The following is a 27,196-nucleotide window of genomic DNA, read 5'->3' as shown; positions in this document are numbered from 1 at the left end:
ACGGTGACCACATGAGCGTTAGATTGGATTCCACCCTCCTGAAATATACCCTAGCCTTTCCACCTAAGATGGTTTGTGTAACACGGTAGGCCCAGCTCTTTCCAAAAACTGTTTAATCAGAACCTTAAGAGCACAATATACTTTTTGGAGACATTTATCAAGGAATATTCAAAAATCAGACTTTATTTGCTTTTTAAAAGCAAGGAAGAATTCATAGGCAATTTGAAGTTTAAAAAACACTCAATAGGTAAAGAATTATCTATCAGAGAATAGATGAATTATTCAGGCAGAACCTGTCTTTCTTAAATCTATACTGGCTAGACCTGACGATCTGGTTGTCCTGCACATGCCATGTTAAGGCACTAAGGATGATCTGCCCCATGAGCCTCCCTGGAGCTGAGGTCAGGCTGACAGGCCTGTAGTCCCCCATTCTCCACCCAATCCTTCTTTAGACAGGTGTCATATTGGCTCACCTCCAGACACCAGGGCCCTCTCTATTTGACCAGGGCTGCTGGTAAATGATTTAAAGTGGCTCAGTGGTCACCTCCACCAGCTCCCTTGGTACCCTTGGGTTGCTCCCACCCAGCCCCACGGACCTGTGTGTGTCTAAGAGGTGTAGCACATCATGTAGCACATAATTCCCCCTGGATTATCGGGGATCCATTCCAGCCCATGGGGCAGGGTACCTGGACAATGATTCATCTTACTATTAAAGACTGAGACAAAGAAGACATCAGCTGCCTCAGGATTTCCTTCATATTTTGTCACTGCATATGATAAAAGGATGGAAATTCTCCTTCACCTTCATTTTATTTCTATAAACAATTTTGTCTTTATTTCTTAGAATTTTTATATGGAATTGTCTTCATGGATAATTACAACATAAGTGGTGAGATTACAAATTGCAGATAGAGTATCGCTTTTTTAATAAAGGATAGAATGACTCAGTGTTTACTGCGCTCATCAACATGTGATTCAACCATCAGTTTCTCCTAGCAAATCTTAAGCCTCAGAGCTGTAACAGCCCTGCGACACCTCCATTAGCTAAGGCAAATAATTAACCTGCTGCTTGACCTGCAAAATCACCTGCATAAAGCAGGTAGCATGTTCTTCAAAGCATTTGAGAGGACCAGTTTTAAGGATACAAATTCATCCACTCACTAGACTTCAGAAGATGAATCTTGCAAACCTTGTTTCTCCTTTTGTCAAGGTTCAGAGATCAGGAAAAGTCTGAATCCTTAAACGCAAACCAACTCATTTGTCTTTCCTCTTAAAAATAAAATTGTGGGCTTTGCCTAATATCACATCAGAACAAATTTAAGGGATTGGGGGAGTAAATGAGACCCTAAATTTTAGTATTAGGTGTACATGGATGAAAATCAATAGAGAAGACAGAAAGCTTAAGAGCGACTTTGATGGGTATGCTGAAACCTTTGCTCCCACTGAGGTACAACAAAATAAGCTACAGAGAGAGGAGACTGACAATTCTTCTAGGGTAACAGTACAAATGTAATCTGCAACAAAAGTCTAGACCTTCTTGAACAGGGAAAACTGGAAAAATGGCCACATTTACTTAAATGAACTTTAAATGAACATTTACTTCATGCTTAGAGCATGCAAATAGGTTTATTCCTGAGATAATCAAACCCATTAAATTTACATAGTTTGAAACTTCTGTATGTTTTGTTTATGCTTTTATCCAACACCAACAGTAAAAGTGAAGAACAAAGCACAACTTGGGCTAGCACCTTATTATATTTGTTATAAACCTAATGCACTGAACAGATGATAAACTATTTTTGCATTAGTTACTATGATATTAACTCAAAATCCTAAATTGTATGCGATCAGCATTCAAAGTCATTTTAAACCCCTATGCATCCTTCCACCACAAAAACTGTTAGAAGCACCCAATGTTCCCTCCAGCTCCGAGACACCTAGCTAACTTTGTTATCCCTAATTTGAGTCAGTTTTCTCTAGTGCAGTCATTCTAGACCTTCCCCCAGGAAGGGCTAACATTTTCCTTTGGTTTTGACAGAGAAAAAGCACCATTCATAATGGTTTTCAATAACCTCTTCCTAACTAAGTTTCAGAGCTAGTTCTTTTTCTTCTGTGATTTACTTCAACACCATCTGCAAATACAACATCGTACACAGCAAAGCACCAGATGGGATGCAGTCTTCTGACTCAGAGTAAAATTTCAAAGAACTGTTAAACTGCAACCACTGCATTTCCCTACCCCCTTTGAATTTCTAGATTACTTCCAAATGTAGATTCAAATAGTTCAGTCTGCCTATTCAATGTAAAAACTCTCTAAAGAAAAAGAATTGATATTTGATTTATAACATACCACACATTCCCCAGTTTTGCAACTTTTGTGGGTGGAGGTGGTGCAGTTACTAGAGTGGTAGGCTCTGGGCTGCTAGCTGTTCCATTATCTTTCGCTGCCAGGGCAATCATTTTCCTTTGCTTCTGAGAAAGCTTGATTCCATGAGACACCATTCTGCTGTGAATGAACATTGCAAAGAAAGAAGTTGTAAGAGCCATGTCCTTTGAGATGACTCACCTTTAATCCTGCAAATTAAACTGAGAAATAACTTCTTTCCTAAACAAAAATACTTTGCCTAGAGTGCCAAAAGGCAAGGGGGGAACAAGGGCTCAGATGGCTAGGAAGCAAAAAAAAAGAGGATCAATTAATATCAAGAGTGACAGAAAGAAAACATCATAGAAATATTCTTCACATAGATGTCCATAAATGAAAACATGCAGAGTAGGAATCAAGTCACCAAAAGAGGACTACCACAAGATGAAGACTACTTTCTAATCTTGTGATTTTTTTAGAGATTTTCAAGCTTAGGTCCCTTAAACCAAAAATATTCATACATTAAAAAAATGTATACAACAGCATAAAGCCATTTCTTCTATCTGCAACAATTTTCTTTCCTAAGCTATTTGGATTCTTCAGTCTTGGCTGTTTTGTTTGTAGTTTCTGAACCTATGTATCAAGGAAGCCTCTACCAGGTTCCATGAGTATTGTCCTAAGTCTCCTTTATAAGAAAGCCACACCTCAAAGGTCATGAAAGTCACCTCCTCTTCTCTTCCGTATGTTGCCACTTAAACAACACTAGCTTTAACACACTGCCTTGTAAAAAAGCACATTTATCTCCCTGTGTCTTTTGGGATGCATCTACAAGAAAGAACACCACTGGCTTCTGTCTGAAGAATTGTTAACATCAAGATATGGTTTCTGGGAGAGGACAGAGAATGCAAGACAAGAAATGACCTTTCCAAATCCAGTACTTGCGCACAAGTAATTTCCAAAGTCCTACGGACAAGAATTAATTCTTTTTGGTCAGAAACAGAAAGGCTCAGCAGGACAGGCCACTTATTTAAGATACTAGCTTACTTGCTCTTTTGCAGTAGTTGACAAAGCAAGACTAAGAGTAAAATAAAGGAATAGATATTGTATGCTCAAAGAAAAACAACATAATGAAGTAAACAAAGCTGTTCAAAACCAAATAGCACAACTTTTCTCCTGCTTTTTTTAAACTAAATGGCCTAAACCACTAAGTAAATTCATAACAACTTAGGCCTATCACACTTTTTTATAGATTTTGGTTTTTTACCAACCTTGAATTTGCCTTTGGCATGGTTCCACATTTCTGCATACTTTCTTCAATTTCCATGATGGTTCTCAGATCCATAGCAGGAGGGCTGGCAGGACTAAATGAAAAATAAAAAGTTACCTTACAAGGCATTGATTTTTACTTACATTCCACAGTTCCAGCCTTCACTGAAATCCTCTAAATCATACATAGGATTGGTAACTGGTTGTATAATTTATGTCTGTTTCCTCAATTATGGCAAACCTCAAATAAAATGTTTCTGACAAAACTTTTATAAATATATACATATTTAAGAGCACACTATAAAAATACTTTCAAGACTCATTATAGTACAAAACAAAAAGATGTGAACTATGATTACTTTAAAAAAATTAGAACCCTAAAGATTAGATACCTAACACCATGATTACTTTAAAAAAATTAAATAGCTAAATAAGGATACTTATTTAGTAGTCAAATGCTCCTGCTAAGTTATAGAGAGCTTGCAGCTCTGAATATTGGATTAGATCTCTCTTTTAAGCGCAGGATTAAAATTATTTCACATGATAAACAAAACAGTTTTTGCAGTCAGAGCACTACACAAACATCAGTAACATTCTCAAACTTCATGTATCGGTGTCTTTTTCAGACATGACCTGATTTTAAACTTCCACAGAAATATGCATGAATTAAATCTACACATTCTCAAGCTTTACAAAAAACTATAAATTAAAATGGGTGTACTTAAAGGCATCTGTAAAGTAAGCTGCATTACAACTGAATTCAGGGACAGGCTTTGGAATAAAACATAATCAGCACTTCCTCCATCTCTCCTTACAGATAAAAAAGAATATTCAATTTTTCATTATACCAAGTATACCAGTTAAACCTGCGGTGTTAATTTTTACAGTCCTTTTAAGTCTAAAGGCCTAAAAAATGTCAAAATACAGTGGAGCTTCCAAAGGCTTCAGGCATGGTATAATTCTACAAAAAACTCTCCTGTATTTTTCACAGTATTAACCAAGTAGGTGTTATAAAAACAGATGTTAAAAGTACAGAGTGGAAGCAATTTTAAAAAACAATTTATATATATATATGCATAGCATTGTTTTTCTCAATTAATAATTACAAAATATTCTCATTTTATTAAATTACCAAGATATTGAGTTCATGTGTCAAGTAATGTATGATCATTTTGAAGAGCAAATAGCTTTTTAGTCTGAATAGAACATTGTTAGCTTTCACTACCAAGTGTAAACCAGTGACTATAAGTATTACTGCACCTGAAACTGGTTGCTACCCAATTGGGAGAGCTTGCAGAGCTGTGTCTGGCACTGGGAATGGACTGTGGAACAGACTGCATCACTGCTGATGCTCCCTTGTATGACTTCATCTCCTTGTTAGGGTGATAGGGTTTCATACCCGGACTGCATACTTTCTCCTTCATCTAAAGATCAGGCAGAAAATTGTTGAATAAACACTTCAAACACTAAATTTTATTTTCTTAATCAAATAAACTACAACTCTTCAAAGTTGTCAACTCCATTGTACAACAGGTTCACAGAAAGACTCTAAAATAAAAACTCTGCTTTTGATGGACTAGATAAACATAAATAAAAAAAATGCTAAGAGGAAATCCAACCTCAGTCCTCTCTGGATGAAATCCTTTTGTGAAGTCAGGGGACTGCAAGTCTCTGGGACTACCCACTCCTGCATAACTACCTTCAGAGTCAGATGTTAAGAGTTCTGGAAGTGAGTCTACTGAGTTAGCTTTATCCAGTTTTACTGAGCCTAGAAATACAAAAGGATAGTAGAAATATTAAATCATGAGAGCCAGACTAAACAATGCTTAATACACACAAAAATTATTCACACCATATGATGAATATACAGTAATCAGAAGTTTACCTAGTCCAGAATACTAGCCAGTGGTAAGTATAAGCAAATTTTTTTGCTATCCTAAATATTTTTTCAGAATAACATTACTCCCAGTTTTCTTCTTCTGTCTCAGAATATACAAATAACAACACTTTTCCTTTAAATTCTTCTACCATCTTCTCAATAAAAAGTGGATAATCTATTCTTTATGTTTCAGAAAAAAAAACCACAACAGAAATTTTCCACTTACTAAAACCACATAAGAAAATGTGTATTATCTTTATTTGATAAAATACATGCTTTTAGCTGAACTTTGGGTACAATGACAAACATCCTTTCAAAAAAACCCTTATCTTAAGAATTCACTATTTAAATTCAACTATAGTGTTCATTAGAGAAGAAATAATCTTTCTAAGATTTCCTCCTTGAAATATAGAAATTGCATTGCATATTACACTTCATGCTCTGGTTTTATACCTGAAAGGAATCTCTTTCCCACTGACCTGTAGAGGCCGGACTCTGAATAATATCTGACAGATTATATCCTCCAGAGCTGTCAGATCGTTTTCTTGGCTTCTTTTTTGCCTTAGTTTTTGCTTTTTTGAAAAGGGCTTCCCTAATAGGAAAAAGACCAAAAAAACCCACAGAATGCATTAAAGCCAAAGAAACTGAGAACTACCCATGTCATCACCTTTCTCAGTCAGCAGTAGCAGTTATACTTCAAGCAGTAGTGCCTCATCTCAGCAGCTGGCACTTTCTGCCTGCTCCTCTCTGCTTATGCACTGGCACAATCATTTCAGAAATGATTTTGGAGGAAAAGAAGAATCCAGGAGGAAAAGCAAAAAACTCTTTCCAATCTAGATCTATCCTCTGGACTATTATACTGCACACAGACTTCTGCTGAGACAGTGGAAGATACAGCTGCTGCACAGGCTGGCACTGCCACCTAGGTCAGATTAAACCTGCTACATTTCACAGCAAATGACATAAAGCAAATTACAGACAATTCTCCACTTTTTTCTCTCTTGCTTTCTCCTAAATTACTGAAGCTTAATAAATGCCACAGTTGGTCTCAATTTTCCCCAACATAAACATTGCCATTGTGATAATACTAATTTTACAATAAAGCAGATACAGGGTGATGTTATCTAAATGTCATGTGTTCCTGCATATGCTATTAGGAAGAGTGAAATCAAAGAAGACATCTTTCATTTTAACAGGACTACTAGATATTCAGAATTACATTAAATGCAACTACATATTCAGAATTACATGAAATGCAGCTACAGTGCACTATTTCAAAGCTTCTTTAAGCAGCTTTTTGTTAAGTAACTACATAACTACTTAATAACTCCTGCAGCACAACCTTACAGTACTTGTGGTGTCTATTTTTTAATCCTTGGACTACCCAATTCCCTAGAAGCTACCACCCAGCCTTAAAAACCACTGAAAGGCTTGAAGTCGAATACAAAATCGCCTCTCAGTTTCCTTGATCTACTAGTTCTTACCTACACTTGTTTATTTAGTGCAACTTTTCCTGACACACGTGCTCAGAACAGTACACAATACTGCAGGTGAGGCTTTTTCTGCAGGCTGATGTTTTATCCCACTATTTGGAAGCCTGTTACCAAGCCATCCTATCATACTACAAAACTCTGTATTTCATTTGACAAGTCTGTTAATATCAAGAAATTTAGATTATCACAATTTTTCATACAGATCTATAGTACATTCAAGTCTAGTTTTTTCTCTTTTGATCTCTCCTAATTCAGCGAAGCATAATGAACTGCACAGTTGGTCTCACACATATACAGATACTCTCATCACATGCACAACCCCCAAACATCGCTGTGAATGCTCGTTTTGCAACCTTTACTCATATGCCACTTATAAATTGAAAGTGCTCTGCTGCAGTTTTGCAACATTTTCAAAGACTTAAGGAAACTGAGAATGGTCTTTGAAATCTCATTTCTTAATCTTTCAATTCTGAACTTAAATGCAGTCAGGCACCAATACCACACACAGTTCATCCAGTTAAAAATATTGATAGAAACAAATACTTACTGAGAATTTTGTTCTGTATTCATTTCGTCCCTTAAAAAGACAAAGTTCTCTCCATCTTCAGGCTCAAAAGAACTTATATCAGGTCCATCTGGATATGGAGTAATTACTCTCCTGACCATAGCTGGAATCTGTAGTTGTAAAAGCCGTTGCATTAAGTTTCACTGAAGTTGTATGCTAGCAAATTTATGTAAGAGGGCCAAAACCGTGCATCATTTAAAACATTTTCACAGATCAGGTAATTAATTACTTTACAAGCTTATAAACTTGTTGAAGATTGCATGCAAGATGTTTTCCATTACCATCTGTATGGCTGATTACCTTGTCAAGTGAGCAGTTTGCCTTATCTCTCTCTTTGAATGACCACATTCACACCTCCCTCAGGACCTCTGCTGATAACAGACTATTGAATATCAGTGCATGACTGATAAGAACTATAACATCCCATTGTGAGATGCTCCGCCCAGAGGGAGGAGCCAAGCACTGCCACCCCAATATACTCTGAGATTCTGAAATTGCAGTTAGTTTTTCTCCACGAGATTCCCCAGAGGAACAGCAGCTACCTTTTCCTCCTGGATCTTCAGAGGAAGACTACATCCTTCTCTACAGAACCCCCTTGCTCCAACAGAACCACCCCCGATACTTCAGAGGACTGCAGCCACATTTTCAAACGGACTGCCACCAACACCCTGACCAACAGGGTGTCAGGTTGGGTTCTGACTCTGTCAGTGTTGTTCCAGTGGACTGTATTGTTTATTTTATTCTTTTTATTTCTTCCCTATTAAAGAACTGTTATTGCCTGCTCCCATATCTTTGCCTGAGAGCCCCTCAATTTAAAATTATAGCAATTTGGAGGGGTGGGGAGGGTTTACATTCTCAATTTCAGGGGAGGCTCCTGCCTTCCTTAGCAGACTCCTGTCTTTCCAAACCAAGACAAAACTTAAGTTATATCTTTAAGCAAAATTGGAGAAATATCTCAAATTGACGGACTCAAAATGCCCATGCTTCATCTATTGTTAATTTATGGCAAAAAATGCTTAAAGATGTTGCACACATTTATCTTTTACAGTAAGAGAATACTGGATTATAATGGTCTTGGCTTTCACCATTGTATTACAATTCAATTTTCACATTATTCCTCTTACTGATGTTAATATCTGTACGATCAGCCTGAACTTTTTAGCTTTCTTCTAAGTAAGGGATGTTCTTTTTCCATAGGTTTTGCTTACACTGTTCCAAGCAACTTAATTACAGAACATTAATACGTTTAATCTGTATAATTAATTTAAAAGACACAACACTTGCAGCAGTAGCTAGTGAATGATGAAATATGGACTCCTTGATAGTGATAATAGCAGAAGACAACTTTATCTTTTGAGTCAGATGTTCCGTTTCAGCCTGTCACCTACAGACTCAGCAGGTACATATTTATCACATCTATTCTCATTTTACACCTAATCAGCTTATACTCAAGTTGTACAACTTACCATTTTCCTGTAATAAACCGAAAGATCCTTCACAACTTCATCACTTAAGACATCCAGAGTCCTAAATAAAAAATAATTATCTTTATCCTTAAATACCATCTTAGCAATTTATTAAAAAATCACATTAATTAAAAATTCAGATTAACATTTTGGATGAATCTCACCTACAGGTATTATCACCTATTCATGGTGATCAGAGTCTAAAGGAAGACACTGAACACAAAGTAAAAACTAATCAATAATACCTTTGTTGTAGTGTGGGATTAAACACACAACCTTCCTACCTACTTTTACCTAAGGTCACAGCCAAAACAGACCTATATAGTTAAGTTACCAAGAACTGGTAGCTTTACCTATTTCTGCATACTGTCCTCCTGACATGTATCTAAATACTCCAAACCTATGTAAATTCTCCATAAAACTCAAACACAACACACAACATAGACATTTATGCCAATAAATAATACTACAGCAACAAACTTGACTCAACAGAACAGTCTTGTCCATGTGAGCAGTTCTCCTTGCAAAAAGTTGTCAGGAGTTAGCTCTGTTTCTCAAGGTTTCTCAAATTAAAACTCTTTCTACCCAATACTAACATTTTCAGATTTTCATTAAAATGTAGCCCGACTCCTAATTGTAGTAAGAATATTACATGCAGGCTTAAGACGAAACAAGTCTGAATTCCAGGTAATATTTAAGGCAATATTACTAGATTTTAACTCTTCTCTCCAAAATCAAAGGTTGGAATGTTTATATTTTATAGAGAGGTGAAGAGGGAAATTGCTAACATGAATGAACTTCTGCATCTGGGATGCAAGTGAAGCCACTGTGTGACGTGGCAATGAAATGCTGGCATTCTGAACTGTTTCAGATCTCTAAGAACTTCTTTAAGTGAAAAGAAGTCTGGCAAAAAGGAGAGAGAGAACTCACAATTGAGATTTTTCTTTTTTTGGCTGGGTTTTTTGGTGCATTTCTTAAGGTTTTGCTAGAAAAGAACTTAATTCAGTGCTGATAAGGTTTGCTCTGAGAAGATGATATGTACTTAGGAAACAACTTGACGGCCTGTCCAAATGCATCAAGAGAAGGAAGGCCAGAGCACACCTTCATCTTCTCAGAACTTTAGAACCACTGTGGAAAGCAAGGATAATAAATTAATTTGTTCAGCTCTCACTTCAGACGTTAAAGCAAAAAGACTACCAGAGGACAGGTCCATCCTCTTTGGAAAATGAAGCAGCTATTTAATACACCTACTTAAAATAAATCAAATATTCATTGCTAACAACCATGTTTTTTAAAAAAACCCACCCAAACAAACAGTCCTAAAACAAACAAAAAAATCCCCACAATAATCCCCATCCCCCAAAAAAACAACCTCCAAATGAAGGGAAAAGCCTCACAGCAGTTTTATGCATCTTCAAAAAAGCTTTTAAAACCCCAAAAAAGACTAGACCTAATGTTAAAGCCTGCTGAATTCCAGAGAGGTTCTTCATGCCAGACTGTAACATATGGTTTTGTACTACAGAACTGGTACAGTATGTACAGAGATTTAACTAGCTTATCTCTCCCTAACTGACAAAAATGAGCCTACCTTTAAACTAGGAGCATTCAGCTGCATTTTAACATTAAACTGTCCATATTAGTTATTCCAATCCTTCTACCTTTTTGGGCTTTTTAAATTTTACAACTAATACATGAACACATTTGCATTCCTGCTTACCTTGCTTCAAGCAAAGCTGCCATGTTGAGTCCTATGAACTGCAAGCAGGACAATTTTAGCTGTTCAGCATTATACATTGCTGAGAACTCCAACAGCTCAGCAGCATTCTTTAAGGTCACTGCAGAAACAAAACACAGCAAACTAAATTAGATAATTGGCTGTAGTATCAAGCAGCCATTTTAAGACTTATTGTGTAGCATGATCTAGTTATTGAAACGTATCTTATACTATCCCATTCCTAGAAAAAATGTTAATGCTCCAGTGGCCATAAACTATAGGAAGCTCCATGCAACTTTGCAGCAGCTTGTATGCAATGGCTGCTTCACAGAACTAAAAAGCCCTGCCTACAAACAGATCAGTTTCAAAACATGAAAACCCATGAAAACAAAAAGGAAAAAGAAATATAAAAACAGTAAGTTTCAGAAATAGCATAAACAGTTGTTAAACTTCCAAATGTTCCAATTTAGTAGAGATAAATAAAAAATAAGGAGAGTGAAACAGGAGAGAGGGAACACTAAATACAAGGACAGAAATAGAAACAGAATTCATTTTATCATACTTTAAAGAAAAGAAATTTCAATTCAATGAAATGAAGATTTCATTTGGGTTAGATTTTTGGGGTTTTTGGGTTTTGTTTTGTTTTGGTTTTTTTTTTACTTTTTTTATTAAAGAGCCTGAGCATAAGTAATGGAAGATCATGTTAATACTAGAGTATTGCTCAGACTAAAGAAGCAATTATTAACAGACATGCAATGAACGTCAAAATATAATCACATGAAAGGAAGATACACAAATTCTGGGCTGCAAAAGGCAAGAACACCTAAAAATACCATTTTTTGTTCTCTAACCCTTCACAATACATGTGGAAGGACTCACATTTTTCTGCAATTGCTACTTCACAGATTTCTTTGAGTCTGGATATAAGAAGCTGGTCTGCTACCACAAGAACGTTACATATGAATTCCACATTTTGAGAATCTGGAAAACAAAGCATCATATAAACACTGGGGGCAAATCAAAAGCAACTATAAAACAGACAGTTTCAATGAGATTTTACCAAAGCACAAATATAATGGCTTCGCAAATTTTGATGGGATTTTCACAGCACAAGAAATAGCTTAGAAGAGCACCAACAATCCACTTTTTGAAGCAACAGAAGGAGGGAAAAGGAAAACTGCAGTTTGACAAACTAAAGAAAAGGTAAAACAAGGCCTGGGGTACAGCTATCCCCTCAAACTCCAAAGAAAGAGTCAAGAATTTTGATTTTTTTAAATGTAACTCCAACACAAGCATATTACGTTTTGAATTTCTATTTTAAAAATATAAACATTGCAAGAGCTACAGTTGAAAATATATTAATGGCACCTTTGATGGCAAGAGCTTCATCTGTATACAAGTAATCCACAATTATCTGTAGTATGTCAGAATGGATGGGCATTTCCAGAGCTGAACAGGTAGCCTAAAAAGCAGAAACATTTAAAGAAAAAAAAAGAAGAAATAGAAAGAATAAGAGAGGCTGACTACTTGGAAAAAAATGCAAAATTAAGACAGTACCTATATTAAGAAAATAACTCAGATTGAAGGTGACATTTTCAACGTTAATTACTTAAGCATTTGTACAAAATCTGTCCAAGTTTCTCAATCAAGAATTGATTGTAGCAAAGCAATTAAAATCTTTTCAAACTTCTGAATAAATACCCATGAAACAGTTTCATGTTTGATCACTTTGATCATCTACTCTAACAATCCTCCTTGACTATATTACTTTACAAACAATTGCCTAAAAGTAGAACTACAGGAACCCTCTATGCAAGTACTGAACTGCTTTCCTTTCAAGGTCAAAAGAGCTAATGAAATCACGAGTTCCCAAATAAGTAGTCACTACTGTTAATACCTCTGAAAACAAGGTCCTCATCAAGCCCTCCATTTGAACCATCCTAACCATTAAGATAAAGCTTTCATAAGAGCAAAAATTGGCCACTAAACCATGCAACTGTCAGCAACAATTTTGGTTTACTTCAGGTGGTACCCAAGTAAAGCTTCATACTAAAATATTTACTTTGCTTTAGAACATGCTACTGGGTACTGACATATTTTTCCTCTAAAGGTTAAAAATCTCTTACAGACATTAAGGTTTTTATATAACATCTACAGCCCTTGCTTCATAAAATATTTACTTATTAATTTAGGTTGATTTAGGTTTACTTACAAAATAATAGGCAACTTATGAACTACATACTACTGGATATACAAAACTATGATACAAATGGACACTCAACACTTAAAAAAAAAAACGCTTAAATCAATAATTTGTCTCACAGTGTTGCAAATATGTTTTCTCAGGGATGATTTAGGAAAAGGCAGCACAGTAACCTGGAGGACAGGTGAAGTTCTGTTTCACAGCAGAACAGAACTGCCAGTAATTCACTTAAGTACTGAATGTTCTTAATGTATTGCCAGAAAGCTAAGAAATTTGAGGAACTCCTGCGCAATGCTTTAGTTTTCCATCTCAGAAAAATGCTTCTCCACTTAGACTATTCCTCCCTTTCGATAAACATTATCAATAGTGCTCAGGTAGTTAAACAGAGACATTTGATGAAATTACAATGTCCAGGAACAACCAGGGCATTGACACACAGCTGGCAAATAGGAACCAAGACAAATCAAAGATCTATACCTTTTGAAGCAGCAGTTGGTGACTAAGTAGAATATCCCTGATATCCTCTACTTCATTTAACAGCAAAAGTCAACTGGAGTTCTACACACTGACCCTCAATCCTGTTCTCTCTTGCACTCAGTACATATGACAAGATATTCCAAACTGCATACAATTTAAATTGTACAATCTTTTACAGAAAGAAAATGAAAATTCATCCAAAGCAATATCCCATAAGAACAGTCCAGTCAATGGTTTTTATAAATCCATGAACTAGCTCAAACTAAACCCCGAAAACAAAAGCAGTAATTTCCTTCAATATACAGTATTACATTTGCTATTCTCATTTAATACACAATCTCAGTAGTACAAATAAAGTGTAATCAAAAATGTGGCTTGTGGGGTTTTTTCCTCGCAAATAGAATCAAAGAATCCAACCCTTTCTTTTCCCTAGCATTTTGGATATGTTATTATAGGAAAAACTGAAAAGCTGTCACTTATTTGATGCAAAAAAATGTACCATCACACATGGTTTTGGCAAACTTACCTCAATCCACGAGCTGCTTAACATGCTGTGAAAATAATCTGTAAAGAAAGGCATTTCAGTTCAAGATGCAATAAAATGACAGTTAAAAAAGACAATATAACTTATGTTATATAAAGATATAAAAACACACACATACCAAGTCTTGCACAAAGTACACACTTATGACACGGGAATTCCTTTCCATCTAAAGATTTCAGGGTCACATCGCAGAGGTATGAACTAGAAGATATTTAATAGTATCAGAACTGTGACTATTCAGATTTACAACTATTACAAGCTGTAAACTCTACAATTAAATGATAACTTTAGCAAGTTAGGATTTATCCTTTGAAATAACATACACTTGACCTTTAATAATACCACAGAACATGAACCCAAAAGAACAGGCACAATACTTTCCAGGGAGAATTTCTTTGTCCAAAGTTAAGCTTCAAAAATTCCATCTGAAATATTTCCTTCATAACTCAGTCAATTACTGTTTCAAAAATGCTATGATTAAATAAATTAATTATGGCTTATTTTCATCAATCTTAAATAGTCTTAAATGATTAAGTTATCTATTTCTTCAATATCAGGAGGCACCATAGGCCTTGATGATGCATTTTAGGAATGAACCCCAATTCTGTGAAACCAGCTACTGTCATGCAATGTTGCTTTTCCTATATAGACAGATTATCCAGGACTTCGGGTATAAGTAACTCGATCACATCAATGGAATTAACAAACAAACATCACTTTGCTAAAAGCAAATTAGAAAGCATACTATGCATTTGCTTATTTCCAATCCATGTATTCTTATTGTTACAGAAAGCAGATTTACAGAAGTCAAATTGCTTTTGACGGGATTACCCATTACATTTCTGCTGGCATTAGCATTCAATGATACAGTTAATCCACAGAACACATGAAGGTACAGTAAAAAGAAACAAGGATATACCACACGTAATCTATCCCCAATTACTGATCTACAGATCAAGTCTATAAATATCTACAGAGAACTTCCAAACCTGAGTTACTATGATAGAGACAATTGCATACGAGAAGTTAAAATGCAGTTGGATCAACCTCAGCCCTTACTAAACATATAAAGAGATGACAGAAGAGGAAGATAGTGGGGTAGGGAAAGTTGATTTAAAAAAATTACCATTTCTTCTGATTTAACTTTGGTTTGTTCCCATTCTTCTTGTTGACAACGTTAATTTTTCCATTTTCTAATCTGACTCCATCCAACCTGCAAATTATTAACATTAGTAATAAGCAATATGATTAGTATACACTTCAAACCATTAAGAACAGTTCCACAAAGTAACAGTACTTCAGTGGGCTCATATTGCGAACACGAAAACGAATCATCATACAAAAATAGAAGCCAGTTGTTACTTGAAAGGTCTTCAAGGAAGATGCAAAACGGAACTGACATTCTTTCCTCACCTTAGATATGTATTTATTATCTTAGATGAAACCTATACTGTATAGTTAATGCCAAAGTTCAATACTACAGAGTCAAAAAACAGAAAGTTAAATACATATCAGTACCAGTCAACAAACTGAGCAAAGACAGTGGTTGGGATTCTGTGACAAGGGGTTGTCACAAGGGGTTGTCTCACAAGGAGTTTCAGGGTGAAGGAAGAGACATAGATCTGGCTCCATGATCAGAAGGCTTGATTTATTATTTTATGATATATACATCTATTTAAACTGTACTAAAAAGAAAAGGAAAGGAGAGTTTCTAGAACTTGCTACCTAACCTAAGAATAGAAAAGTAAAGAATGACGACAAACTCCGCTCTCTCGGCACAGTCCGAGAGAGCTCTCAGTTCTGGATTGGCCTTTATTTCTAAACATCTAATCTGGGCCAATCCAGACAGAATCCTGTTGCATTCCACAGCAGCAGATAACCTATTGTTTATGTCTTGTTGCTGAACTTGTCAGCTTCAGCAGGAAAAATCCTGAGAGAGGATTTTTCATAAAGGAAATGTCTGTGACAGGATTCAGCACGGGCTCTTTTAGCATCCTAATTCATAAAAGGAGGCTTGTGAATGGGATGGTAAAGACACAGGAGTGCTGCTGGTGGATTACAAAGTAATACACCTTTAAAGCAAAGTACTTTACCACAGAAGTGTTACTTAGCAACTCAGTTTTAGCAGCAGCCTCACATCTTGATTGTGTATGCAAGAAGAACAGTAAGAAAACTGCCCTGAAAAAGCTCATATTCCTCTCTGGAAGAGACAAATGCAGGAAAAAAAAAACCTGAACTGATTAACGCAGTTCTACAGAGACATTTGATCTCAATTCCACTTGTTTCAGTATGTAACATAAAAATTACATCACTTGAGCAAGAATTTAAATTTGCTTTATGGTGTTTTATACTAAATACATTTGCTGTCTTGTGAAAAGACTACAGACCACAGCATAGAAATTATGCAGTTCGAAATTCAGTTAGATCAGCTGTCTCTAACATAACCAGTACTGACATTGTACAACAGTCTTTCTGGAAAGTCCGATGATTTATACCAGGTATCAAACCTCACAGAGCTCATGTCTTAGAGGATACTGTCATGATTTAACTCATCTGGCTAAAGACCACACAGTCCCTCACTCACTCACTCACTCTGCCCTCACCACCCACCAGTGGGATGGGGGAGAAAACTGGGGAAAAAATAGTATAATTCATGGGTTGAGAAAGACAGGTTTAATAGGGCAGAAAAAGAATGGAAAAATGTAATAATGCTAACAGAATGAGCACATACAAACCAAGTGATGCCCAAACAGTGATGGAATAGCTCACCACCCACCAACCTGAAACTCCTATATGTACTGGAAATAAGCCCAGTCAGTTCCTAAGTAGCATCCCCTCATCATCTCCCCCTAGTTTCTATTCTAACATCAGTGTCTTAATTTCCACTATTGTCATAAAAAATGAAGTTAGATCAGATTACATAAAAAAACTCCAGGGAGAGCTTGTCAAAATAGAAATGCATTTCCTTTCACCTACCTTCCACTTAAATTGCTGAGCCCAAACTTCTTTGCTGCACTTTGCAACATTTTAATGAGGTTAGCTTCGTCACCAGCTTTGCCTTTTTTAGATTTGCTCTTCTGTTTTTCATTTATAACTTGCACTTGATTATTTCTATAAATCTCAAATGCAGACTTTCCATTGACATTTTCATCAAAGCTCATTTTGCTGAGATTAGAAATTAAAGTATCTTGATATTCTGATTTTTCTTTATATGAGATTTTTGGCTTATAACCATGAGTCAAAAGATCACAAGTATCAGTGTATATGAACTGCAGAAGGTATGCAAACAGATCTGGATGGACCTTCTCAATTACATAGAGATCACATCCAACAGCATCTTCATCTTTACGGTAGATGTCTGGAGTGTCTAGCTGGTTGTCACTGGCAAGAAAGAGCCTCCTGAAGAAGTCAGAGCGTACAGCCAAGATGTATTTGTGCACGGGGTACATTCTTGTGCCGATCTGAAAAGTCACATCATGGATGCTGTCCATTTCATCTGTTTCATCTAACAGTTTGCCAAAATCCATTCCAAAACTTGATAGTGACACACTTGGAATTTCATAGAGACTAAAACAAAATCAAATCCATAATAAAACACTATTTAAAACCTTCATCACGTTTTACATAGTATGTTTAATGATGAGAACAATGATGTTTCCATTTGGTTTCTTTGTTTCTTACATTACTGCACTGCTCAACATTTCTTGTCCTGTTCTTTACAAAAATAACTAATAATATGGTATTTATTCATGAATAACTACATAAATAAAACCTGTCTAGCTTCAGTATATTTACAGTATATAGTATTTTGCCTTTACACTGTACCAGTATTATCAGAACTATCTTATCTTCATCTCATTTTTCCAATGTGAAAACACAGAAACATTTGCTGTACTTCATATTACAAACTAAAGCAATAAGGGAAAAAAGCTAATGTTCAGCTAGGAAACTATTATGAGAGCATAAGAAACATGGTCCAGTATTCTATTTATTTATTTTGCTTTACACATTTCTTTCCAAACACTCAAAAATTCACTTGTCACTTTTATTTAAAAGCTGATTAATGGTGATTACTGAAGGGGTGAATTTCTACAATATTTAGAACTCAGAGTGTGTTAGGAAATACATGGCAAATGCTTGCCTTAAACACTTCAGATAAACCATCAATAATGTCTATTATTATGCAAATACATAAGCTTAGGCCTTTAGATAACTTCAACATAATTACTAAAAAAGTACTGCTCTCTAGCAGTATGGATAACTGTATTTACTGTGACTTCTATATGAGCCAAAATCCGTTTGGAAAAGAGTTGTTCAATCACAATCACACACACAAAAAAGGAAAAATTACAGCTGTTGCTATCTTAAATATACCTGGTTTTAGGATCTGACTGTAATACAGCAAAATTGCAGCCACTAGGATCAGTGGCAATGCTGACAGCTCGGTGGACAAAAGTCAGCTTCTGAAGTCGAATTCTTTCATACACACTGGTTGTATCATGTTCACAAGTCACATCACACGAAGGATGCTGAAGGCTTGATACAGGTTCTGTTAAAAAAAAACAGAAAGTGAATACACATCACAGAAAGATCCTGCTAATTAAAATACAACTAATACAACAAAAAGGCAAGACTATGACTTTGGTATGTCCATTGATGGAGTAATTGAATAAGGCTAAACCATGCTGAATATTTCAGCTTGCTTACTTAAAGAGTATATAGGAGGAGAGCTGACAATTTCAGTTAAAATTTTGTCCTGTATGAGACAGATATATTCCTTGCAGAAAAACAAACCATCAGGACCAACTTTCAGTAATATGAGCCAAGTTAATAAGGTGGAAGTTGCTTTGGACCCTGAATTGTGCCCAGATAAGGGACTGAGAAACAGATTTCACAGACTTAGCAGAGCAAGCAAGTATATGCTCCTTCTCTTGCTCAATAACAATTCTCTTTGGACTCATCATCTAGTATGTGACAAGATCATTACACTAGATCACTGTGCTACTATTATTCTCCTGAAGTACTTTTTTTCCCAGAAATCTCCACCTAAAGGTGTACTGAAGGGTGCAAAGTCAATCTTAGTATTACTGAGGAAAGAGTCCAGGAGCAGTCAATGCTAAAAACTGTCAGTCACAGAGGAAAGAACAAACTTGACACATAATAATACTGTTAGAGATTGTAAAGATTCAATTAAACTTTTTTACTGATTTAAAAGTACTTAAAAACCACTAAGAAATCATGGCTAACCTTTCTTTTCTGAGTTTTTTTTCCCTTCTTCCAGCCACTTCCCTGTAAAGGCTTCACCATCATGTGTGACAAACATGATTTCATTCCCATTCAAGGCAACATCAGACATGAAGACTTGCCGGCCATACACCCAACGACACTGCTTCATGGAGTTGTTAGATGACTTCCAGCAAAACACCTATAATACCAAATTTTTCAAGAAAGGGAAAATCCTCATGTCATTTAAAAGCAGTTACATATTACACACTACTTTTTTCAACACAAGAACATGCCATCTCAAAATTGCATATAAAAGGAGAAAGACATTCTTCAAAATTTTAGGATAAAGTGTTATGAGCATCTATTAGAGAGAATCCACAAGTAAAACAAAGAAAATCTATCATGATATCAAGATCCATTTGCTCATGAAGAGTATCTGAAAAGCTTCTCCAAATACTGAAATATCTTCACAGCAGTCAAGTATAGGACAGGTTTTACTGACATCTTGACAAGGAGAGTAAAAGTCAAGTCAAGAAACAAGTTTTATCTAGTTTTTAATTTACAGATTTGTCCAGCTGGTTTGCTTGTAAATTAGACAAAATTCAAAGCTAGCACACTGGAAATTTAAACCATTTCCTGTTAATTGTTTGACAAAAATCTCAAATTTCTCTGTACCAGTCTAGGTTTGAAATGAAGATCATGACCAAACACCAACTTCAAAACCCTCAGGAATATGAAGCAGTGCATGCACAGCAAGACCCCAACAAGGTACACTGCATATGTCTGAAAGGTAGTCCCCAGCAAGGTAAAGTCAGAATGTAGCATCAGCAGCGCTAAAGTCAGACCTTCATTTTCTACCACTGAAGGACCTGCACAGGTCTGTTAGCATCCACATAAGGAAGGGACAGAAGAACTTGAGTAATCTATTACATTTCCCCTGCCTTGAGCCCTAAGAATTAGAGAATGTTGAAATTGAAAGAGATCTTTGGAGGTTTTGTAGTCCAACCCTCTGCTCAAGCAGGACTACCCCGAGACAGCTGCCCTGGAACATGTCCAGACAGGAACATGTACAGACAGTGAGTATTTCCAAGGATGTTATTTCACAACCTTAACTGGCAATCTGTGGCAGTGCTGGACCACCCTCAGTGCTTCCCAATATTCAGATAGAGCCTGCTCTATTTCAGTTTGTGTCCACTGCCTCTGGTACTGGCTCTGGGCACCATTCACATCTTCTTCACATCTTCTCTTCAAGTATGCATATACAAGATTCCCCTTGTGATTTTTATTTTCTAGGCTCCCTTCAGAAAGTGCAATTAGAAAGTCCTCCCTTCAGAAAGTACTCCTTTCAAGAAAGTGCAATCATGCCAAACCAGGAAGCACTGACTCAGTAAACCCAAGTTTTAAGATCCCATCCCTCTCATTAGTCAATAATTTGTAATGCCTGAAAGCAGTGATGATCCCAATACTTGTCAGTATTCAACACTGAAAGATATAAAATGCACATGGACATTTTTCCTCTGATGCAGGAAGATCAAGTAATCTCTTCCTACTAAAGCAATGTCCCAAAGATGTTGAAGGGGCACTACCAATACTACAGATGCTAGAGGCTACACCTCACATGATCAAATACTGAATTGAAAGTTTATAATCTCTGAGACAACTAGTGACCTAACGAAAAGATAAGATCTCAAAACATAATTTAGCCAAATGCGAGGAAAGAAAAAGAAATAACCACATTGCTCCTTATTTTGATATACAAGCACCTTTTTCAACATTGCTTAAGAAGGCATTTCAGTAGGAAAAGCTTCTTTGTAAACACCACTAGATGGCAGTGAAGGTTGAGATGTCTCAGTAAGCAGATCGAAAAAGGGATTTAGTAGGGTCCTGTAACCAGCACTTAAAAAGAGTAAGGGAAGAAAAAAATAGTGAATGGGGTGACATCAGACTGGTGACTTGTCATTTACTGGGGTTGTTCCACAGGGCCCCTCATCCCTGTTCTCTTCAACATCTTCATAAATGACTTGGAGGCAGGACCGGAAGAGACACTGAGCAAGTTCACAGATGATACAAAATTGGGAGGAACTGCTGACTGCCTCCGGGGCAGGGAGGCACTGCAGAGACCTTGACAAATGAAAGGCTGGGCAACCACCAACCATGTGAAGTTCAACAAGGGAAAGTGCTGGATTCTGCACCTGGAACAGGCCAACCCTGGATGTATGGACAGAGTGGGGAATGAGATGCTGGAAAGTAGCACCTGGGGGTCCTGGTCAATGGCAAGTTGAACGTGAATCAGCAGTGCCCTGGCAGCCAGGAGAGCCAACCCTGTCCTGGGGGCATCAGGCACAGCATCACCAGCTGGGCAAGGGAGGGGATTGTCCTGCTCTGCTCTGCACTGGGGCAGCCTCACTCGAGGTGCGTGAGGGGCAGCTGAGGGCTCTTGGTCTGTTCAGCCTGGAGGAGACTGAGGGGAGACCTCACTGCAGTTACAGCTTCCTTGTGAGGGGAAGAGGAGGGGCAGGCACTGATCTCTGCTCTGTGGTGACAGTGACAGGACCCGAGGGAATGGCCTGAAGCTGTGTCAGGGCAGGTTTACTGCAAAAAGATTCTTCACCCAGAGGGTGTTTGGGCCCTGGAACAGGCTCCTCAGAGAAGGGATCACAGCACCAACCATCACAGAGTCCAAGAAGCATTTGGACAATGCTCTCAGGCACCTGGTGTGACTCTTGGAGATGGTCCTGTTTAGGGCCAGGAGCTAGACATGGTGATCCTTGTGGGTCCCTTCCAACTCAGCATATTCTATGATTCTGTGAAATTTGTTATTTTCTATGCATGACTTTGTCCTGTCTTACATTTAAAGTTCAATTAATCACTATGCAGCCTGCTATATAATTATAATTATAACAACCTACCCTTCCAGCTTCATCCAGTGCCAGAATGCAAGTCTTTTGACCCCCATTTTCCTTAAGATGCTGGGTATCTACTTTATATTCCAAATATCCCCCACTGACAAGAACTTTTTTAAGGTTCAGCTGTCTGAAAGAACACAAAAAGTTAAATTAGTATCTCCATATGGGTACTTAATGTTGGTTCTATGACAGTTACCTTTTTAATTTACACAAGCAATAAAAAAGTAAAGTTGAGGCAGTGACACTGAAAAATTACTTATGTTTAGTTTCATCCTACTGGTTCTATTAACATAGTTGCTAATATTACAGCAGACTATAACTTTTGTTTGTTTTTAAATATATCACATTGTATATCTGTAAGTTCTTCACAAAATTCCACAAGTGAAAATTAGTAGATAATGTAGCTTTGATTTCATCATTACAAAAATTTATTCAGCTGTTTGTATTAAAACATCTATCCCATCCCAGCAGGTCATTTCTCAGGAGTTTGCTAGGTCTTGGTTTTTAGCTGATCAAAATCATACTCATTATCTTTTTTCAGTTGCTTAGCATAAGAGCACAGGACACAGCATTAAGGTTCTTCAAGTATCAACACCTTCATTTACAGCCATGTAGAAATTAAGTATAAGGTAATCATTGGGCTGTAATATGTCAATAAATACTATTAGAATTTGAAGTGAAGCTGAAAAACTAGGGGGGAGTTATGTGGGCAAAATCAAATCTAAAAAGATCTATTCTAATCTGCCATTGCAAACTAAATAAGAGAACAGGATTAAATATTTTCCTAAATTCATGAGTCAAGAACCAAGCCTCTTCAACAGGTTTTACATCCTGGTTTTAGCATACATACCAAGGATTTTACAACGCCCTCCTTGCAACCTAAATTACTCTTTATAATGTACTATATCTACACATTAATTAGGAAATTCAGACCCCAAATCACTGGTTCAAAATCATAACAACATAAATAAACAGAATAGCAGATCTTCAACATCTCTACCAAGATGCACTTAGACAAATTCAGGATAACAGAGAAGAAAAATACCAGTTTCAATGTCTTCAAACTTACAGCACATAATATTTCCTCCTAATGTGTTTTTTCTTTTGTAAACAGTAAGTGGCACCTTAGCCTCTTGTAAAAACAAAACCAAAAACAAATGAAGAAACAAACAAAAATTATAACCCTAGTTCATATGAAAGAACTACAAATGAAGAAAATACAGGGCACCACTGTATTTTCTGTACTTTATGCACAAAAATCTTTAAAATAGCTTGCAAGTATACAACAACAGTGAAATTTTCCCCTATTGTTCTTCATGACAAATTAGAAAAGTCACACATACTTAGAAGCTATCTTTTTGCACTGATAGTCTGCAAGTAAATAAATATCTCCTCTTTCAGAAACACATACTGTAGCACCATCACTTGCAGAGACCAGGGACACAGAGATGTCTTTATGGTGTAGAGCAGAGACTTGGCGAGGTACAGTTACACATTTTTCTCCATTAGGATCCAGCAGATAACCTAGAAAATGCAACACACTCTAAAAATTATTTGTCATCCCACACATTGTGCACTTATACGATACTTTATGACACTACTTTGAAGAACCTTTAAATTCCAGAAGATTTTTTAGGTAGTTGGATAATTTGTCTCCAAAATATTTACACAAATGAGACCCACCACACCTACTCGTTACTTCACTACAAACGCCTGAAAACCAAGACCTGATACATAAAAATGAACTAAGGCATATTCAATATGGAAGATATTTTATGTGGTGGTACTGCTTTGATTCCAAAAAAAGAGTATTTATTTCATCATACAAAAATTCAAGACAGTAGAAATACCATAACAGTGGCATAAACTACAGATTACTTTGGACACTGGAATACAAAAAATAAGCTTGTCAAAAAAATTAGTGTAACTGCAGGTAAGCAGGAAGGCAGCAGTTACATGAAACAGGAAAGGTTGGAGCTGTGATGCAAAATCTCTGAAAACATTAAAAAAATAAAATAAAAACAGGTCATTGCTGCTCTGCTGCAACAAGAAACCTAACATCATAATAATCCTAACATCAGGCATAATCCTGTTTTGTGTGCAGGGCACTTATGCCTGCACCACAGAGCAGAGCAGGGTACAGATACCAAGAAACAAGCAGCAGAGCTGCCTCTACAGCTGGCAGCAACCCTGCCACAGGACAATGTAGGGCTATGCTCAAACATCTTATGGGGGCAAGGTTTGCCACCACAGGTCTACCATGGCGCCCAGCTGACACAGATAATATCACTTAAGATTCAATTACTGTCTCTCTATGATACTGCACTGGGCCACATGCTAGCTAGAACAAACCCCAACCATAAAAAAGCTTATATGATGGGTGCTTATAAAAAAAAGGCAAAAACAAACAAGAACATACTTATTAGTAAGGTATTTCTCTGACAAAGACAATTTTTTTCACATACCTTTGACACCTTAACATAGAAACACAAAACTACCTGGAATCTGAGGCCAGACCTGATGCAGATTAAGTACCAGAGATAGCTAACAGTTTTGTTTGCCCATAGACCCAAAACTGCAAAAATGCAAATCTAAACCAATATAGCAATACCTGTTTATTAAAAAAGATAAAAGGAATTTAAATGTCCCATTCATATAAAAAATCAAGTTCACTAGTTGGTAATATATTTTTAAAAGGTTCTTCGTTGACTTCAGAATAAGAAAAAGTTAACTGAAGATTTGGGTAATGGTATTGCTGAAAAAATCTAGATATAGGCAAGTATAGGCACTTTAAAAAGTTAGTATGGAAAAAGTTATCAGTAGCATGTTTACAGTGCTTGATGAAAGAAGGACATAGGAGAGCTGAAGGCTAGTTTATAATTTATTAAAGGCAGTGCCACTCAGATTGCTGGAAGGAGACAACCTTGCCTTGGAGTAATTTCCAACACAGCAACATTCTGTTTCCTTAAAGTCTCCAGTAGCAGGACCATACAAGATACATGGAAGGTAAAAGTAAAAAGAGTTCAAATGAGAGCTAAATCTGACAAGCTCCTGTCATCTCTAAATGTGAAAGTAATTGGTAGGAATGAAAAATATTCTTTGAAAGAAGTGTGAAGGGATGATGTCATCAGATTGGTTAAAAAAAAAAACAAAAACAAGAAAGAGAGAAAAAAGCTTCATCCAGGCTTCTGTTCCCAGAAGCAGATGATAGGTTAAGCATGAACAACATCTTTCAGTGGCTGGGTTTTACTGTCAGAATGCTTCTACCTTACCTAGTTGGCCACCATTCAGCCCCATGGTATACACTGCTTCCTTAGTCCATAGCACAGTATGGAATCTGCCTGCAGCCACTCCAATCACCACTCTACCTTTCAGGTTTTTTGCTTGAACCTAAGCACAAATCCAAAGTACATCTTAATATTAAGTAGCAACAGGTGAATTTCATATGTACAAACTTCTGACAACATTTAACTCCTAAATTCATTAAGAATGAAGCACTAATATCAATCCACATACAGTCTAATAAATCAGGTTATTTCAGCAGTTTGTCAAGTGGGGCACTATTGCACTAATGACAAAAAGAACAAAACTTTTTGTAATAGCTAATCAGAACTAGAATCAAGTCTCCTTAGGCTGTCTTCATATGTAAGATGTAGAACAAGACTGAACAGGACATGGATAGCATAGCCACAGAAGACTCAGGTGCTGCAAAATGTCAACTAGAAGTTTAAACTTGCAAGTCCTAATGGCCTAAACACACTGCAGAACACTACACTACTAATTCCACACTTCACATTTAACTTAACTTCTCCATATTAAGATGATAAAATCATAGCAAATACTGTGGATATAGAGCGGTCATTACACTACCGAAGAACACATGGTACCCCACGACACTATCCTGTTGCATTTTGGCCAATCATTCTTTTTTACTTTCACAACACTAATAGTGCCATGCTGCTCTACTTCAGATGAAGTTAAAGCTTCTTTACTTAAAAAAAAAAAAAAATTTAGACATTAGGCGTAGTAATATAGTTAAGCTGCTGATGCCCATACCCCCTCTTCCCAAAGCATTGACTCCAGTGCTTCCAGCAAAGGATATAATGCTCAAACCCTGAGAGCCATCATCCAACGATCCAAGATCCTCAAGTGATACATACCTATTAATACTTCAGCTACAGAAAAATTTGGGGAAGAGGGAAGAAAAGGGTTTTGGCAGTTGTACCTTGTAGCATACTTCACACTACAAATTTTGGTCTTGTTCTGGTTACAAACTCAGACATCAGAACACAGTTAAGATCTGAGATGTCTGATAACACAGAATCAAGATTTATCTGAACTCACATTAAACTTAGCTGTTCTGAAAAAGTTTAGGGGTTATTTTTATAATCTTCACATTTTACTTTCTGTTAAGAAAAACCAAAACAGCAACACCAAACAATTAAGTTTGACTGATGTTATTTTTACCTGTCTTGGAACATTGCAATTAGAAGGAGGAGGAAGAATACCCAATTGATGGAAAGTATTCAAACCAAATGTGTAAACATATCCATCTTCTGTTAGAACAACAGTATGATCCTTAGCTGCAGCTATCTGGGAGCACTGATGACCAGTTAAGCTTTCCACAAGTCTTGGAACCTGAATCAGGGAAAAAAAGTTGATATAAAAGCATATTATTTTGTTATTAACCAGTGGTCATCTATGAAACTAAAGTTACACCAACAGAAAGTCATGATCAAATATTGAAATAAAGATAAAATGCATTTGGGCACACAACATACTCATTAACATAACAACCACATCCAGTGCAGTAAGATTAACTACTTTAATTTGAAATGCTATCAGGGAAATGTCCTTTTCTATCACAGAAGATGAATTTTAAACCACCTGTTCTGAAATTAGATTGGGAACTACATCTTCAGGACAGCTGAACAAATATTAACTATCACGTGGTATTTTAAGTACCACAAACACTAAAGCTATCTCCCTCCAACACAGGATAATCCTAATGAAATTTCACAGAATAAGGAAGCAGTTCTGTATCTTTGAGGCTCGATGCACTCTAACATGACTTCTCCTTTATTCAACCACGTAA

The 27,196-nt window shown here is 36.6% G+C and overlaps 1 protein-coding gene across 2 annotated transcripts in view; it reads right to left on the bottom strand.

Annotated features, from left to right (window-relative positions):
* IBTK (inhibitor of Bruton tyrosine kinase) overlaps nt 1-27,196 on the bottom strand; it is a 54,193-nt gene that overhangs the window by 13,052 nt on the left and 13,945 nt on the right. The window contains exons 6-25 of one of the 2 annotated variants that reach the window (XM_030944865.1): nt 26,569-26,739; nt 25,374-25,491; nt 23,445-23,625; nt 22,105-22,228; nt 19,217-19,394; nt 18,344-18,518; nt 16,946-17,536; nt 15,096-15,182; nt 14,088-14,170; nt 13,952-13,989; nt 12,114-12,207; nt 11,625-11,726; nt 10,749-10,866; nt 9,032-9,092; nt 7,548-7,675; nt 5,987-6,099; nt 5,248-5,396; nt 4,889-5,052; nt 3,631-3,723; nt 2,351-2,506 (exon numbers count right to left, since the gene is read on the bottom strand). In XM_030944865.1, the coding sequence (XP_030800725.1) occupies nt 2,351-2,506; nt 3,631-3,723; nt 4,889-5,052; nt 5,248-5,396; nt 5,987-6,099; nt 7,548-7,675; nt 9,032-9,092; nt 10,749-10,866; nt 11,625-11,726; nt 12,114-12,207; nt 13,952-13,989; nt 14,088-14,170; nt 15,096-15,182; nt 16,946-17,536; nt 18,344-18,518; nt 19,217-19,394; nt 22,105-22,228; nt 23,445-23,625; nt 25,374-25,491; nt 26,569-26,739 (2,924 nt within the window). The remainder of the gene's footprint in view (nt 1-2,350; nt 2,507-3,630; nt 3,724-4,888; nt 5,053-5,247; nt 5,397-5,986; nt 6,100-7,547; nt 7,676-9,031; nt 9,093-10,748; nt 10,867-11,624; nt 11,727-12,113; nt 12,208-13,951; nt 13,990-14,087; nt 14,171-15,095; nt 15,183-16,945; nt 17,537-18,343; nt 18,519-19,216; nt 19,395-22,104; nt 22,229-23,444; nt 23,626-25,373; nt 25,492-26,568; nt 26,740-27,196) is intronic. The other variant, XM_030944866.1, reaches the window with a different exon arrangement.

Source organism: Camarhynchus parvulus, chromosome 3, assembly GCF_901933205.1.
Source record: "Camarhynchus parvulus chromosome 3, STF_HiC, whole genome shotgun sequence".
NCBI lineage: Eukaryota > Metazoa > Chordata > Aves > Passeriformes > Thraupidae > Camarhynchus > Camarhynchus parvulus.
This window is presented reverse-complemented; position numbering and strand designations above follow the sequence as displayed.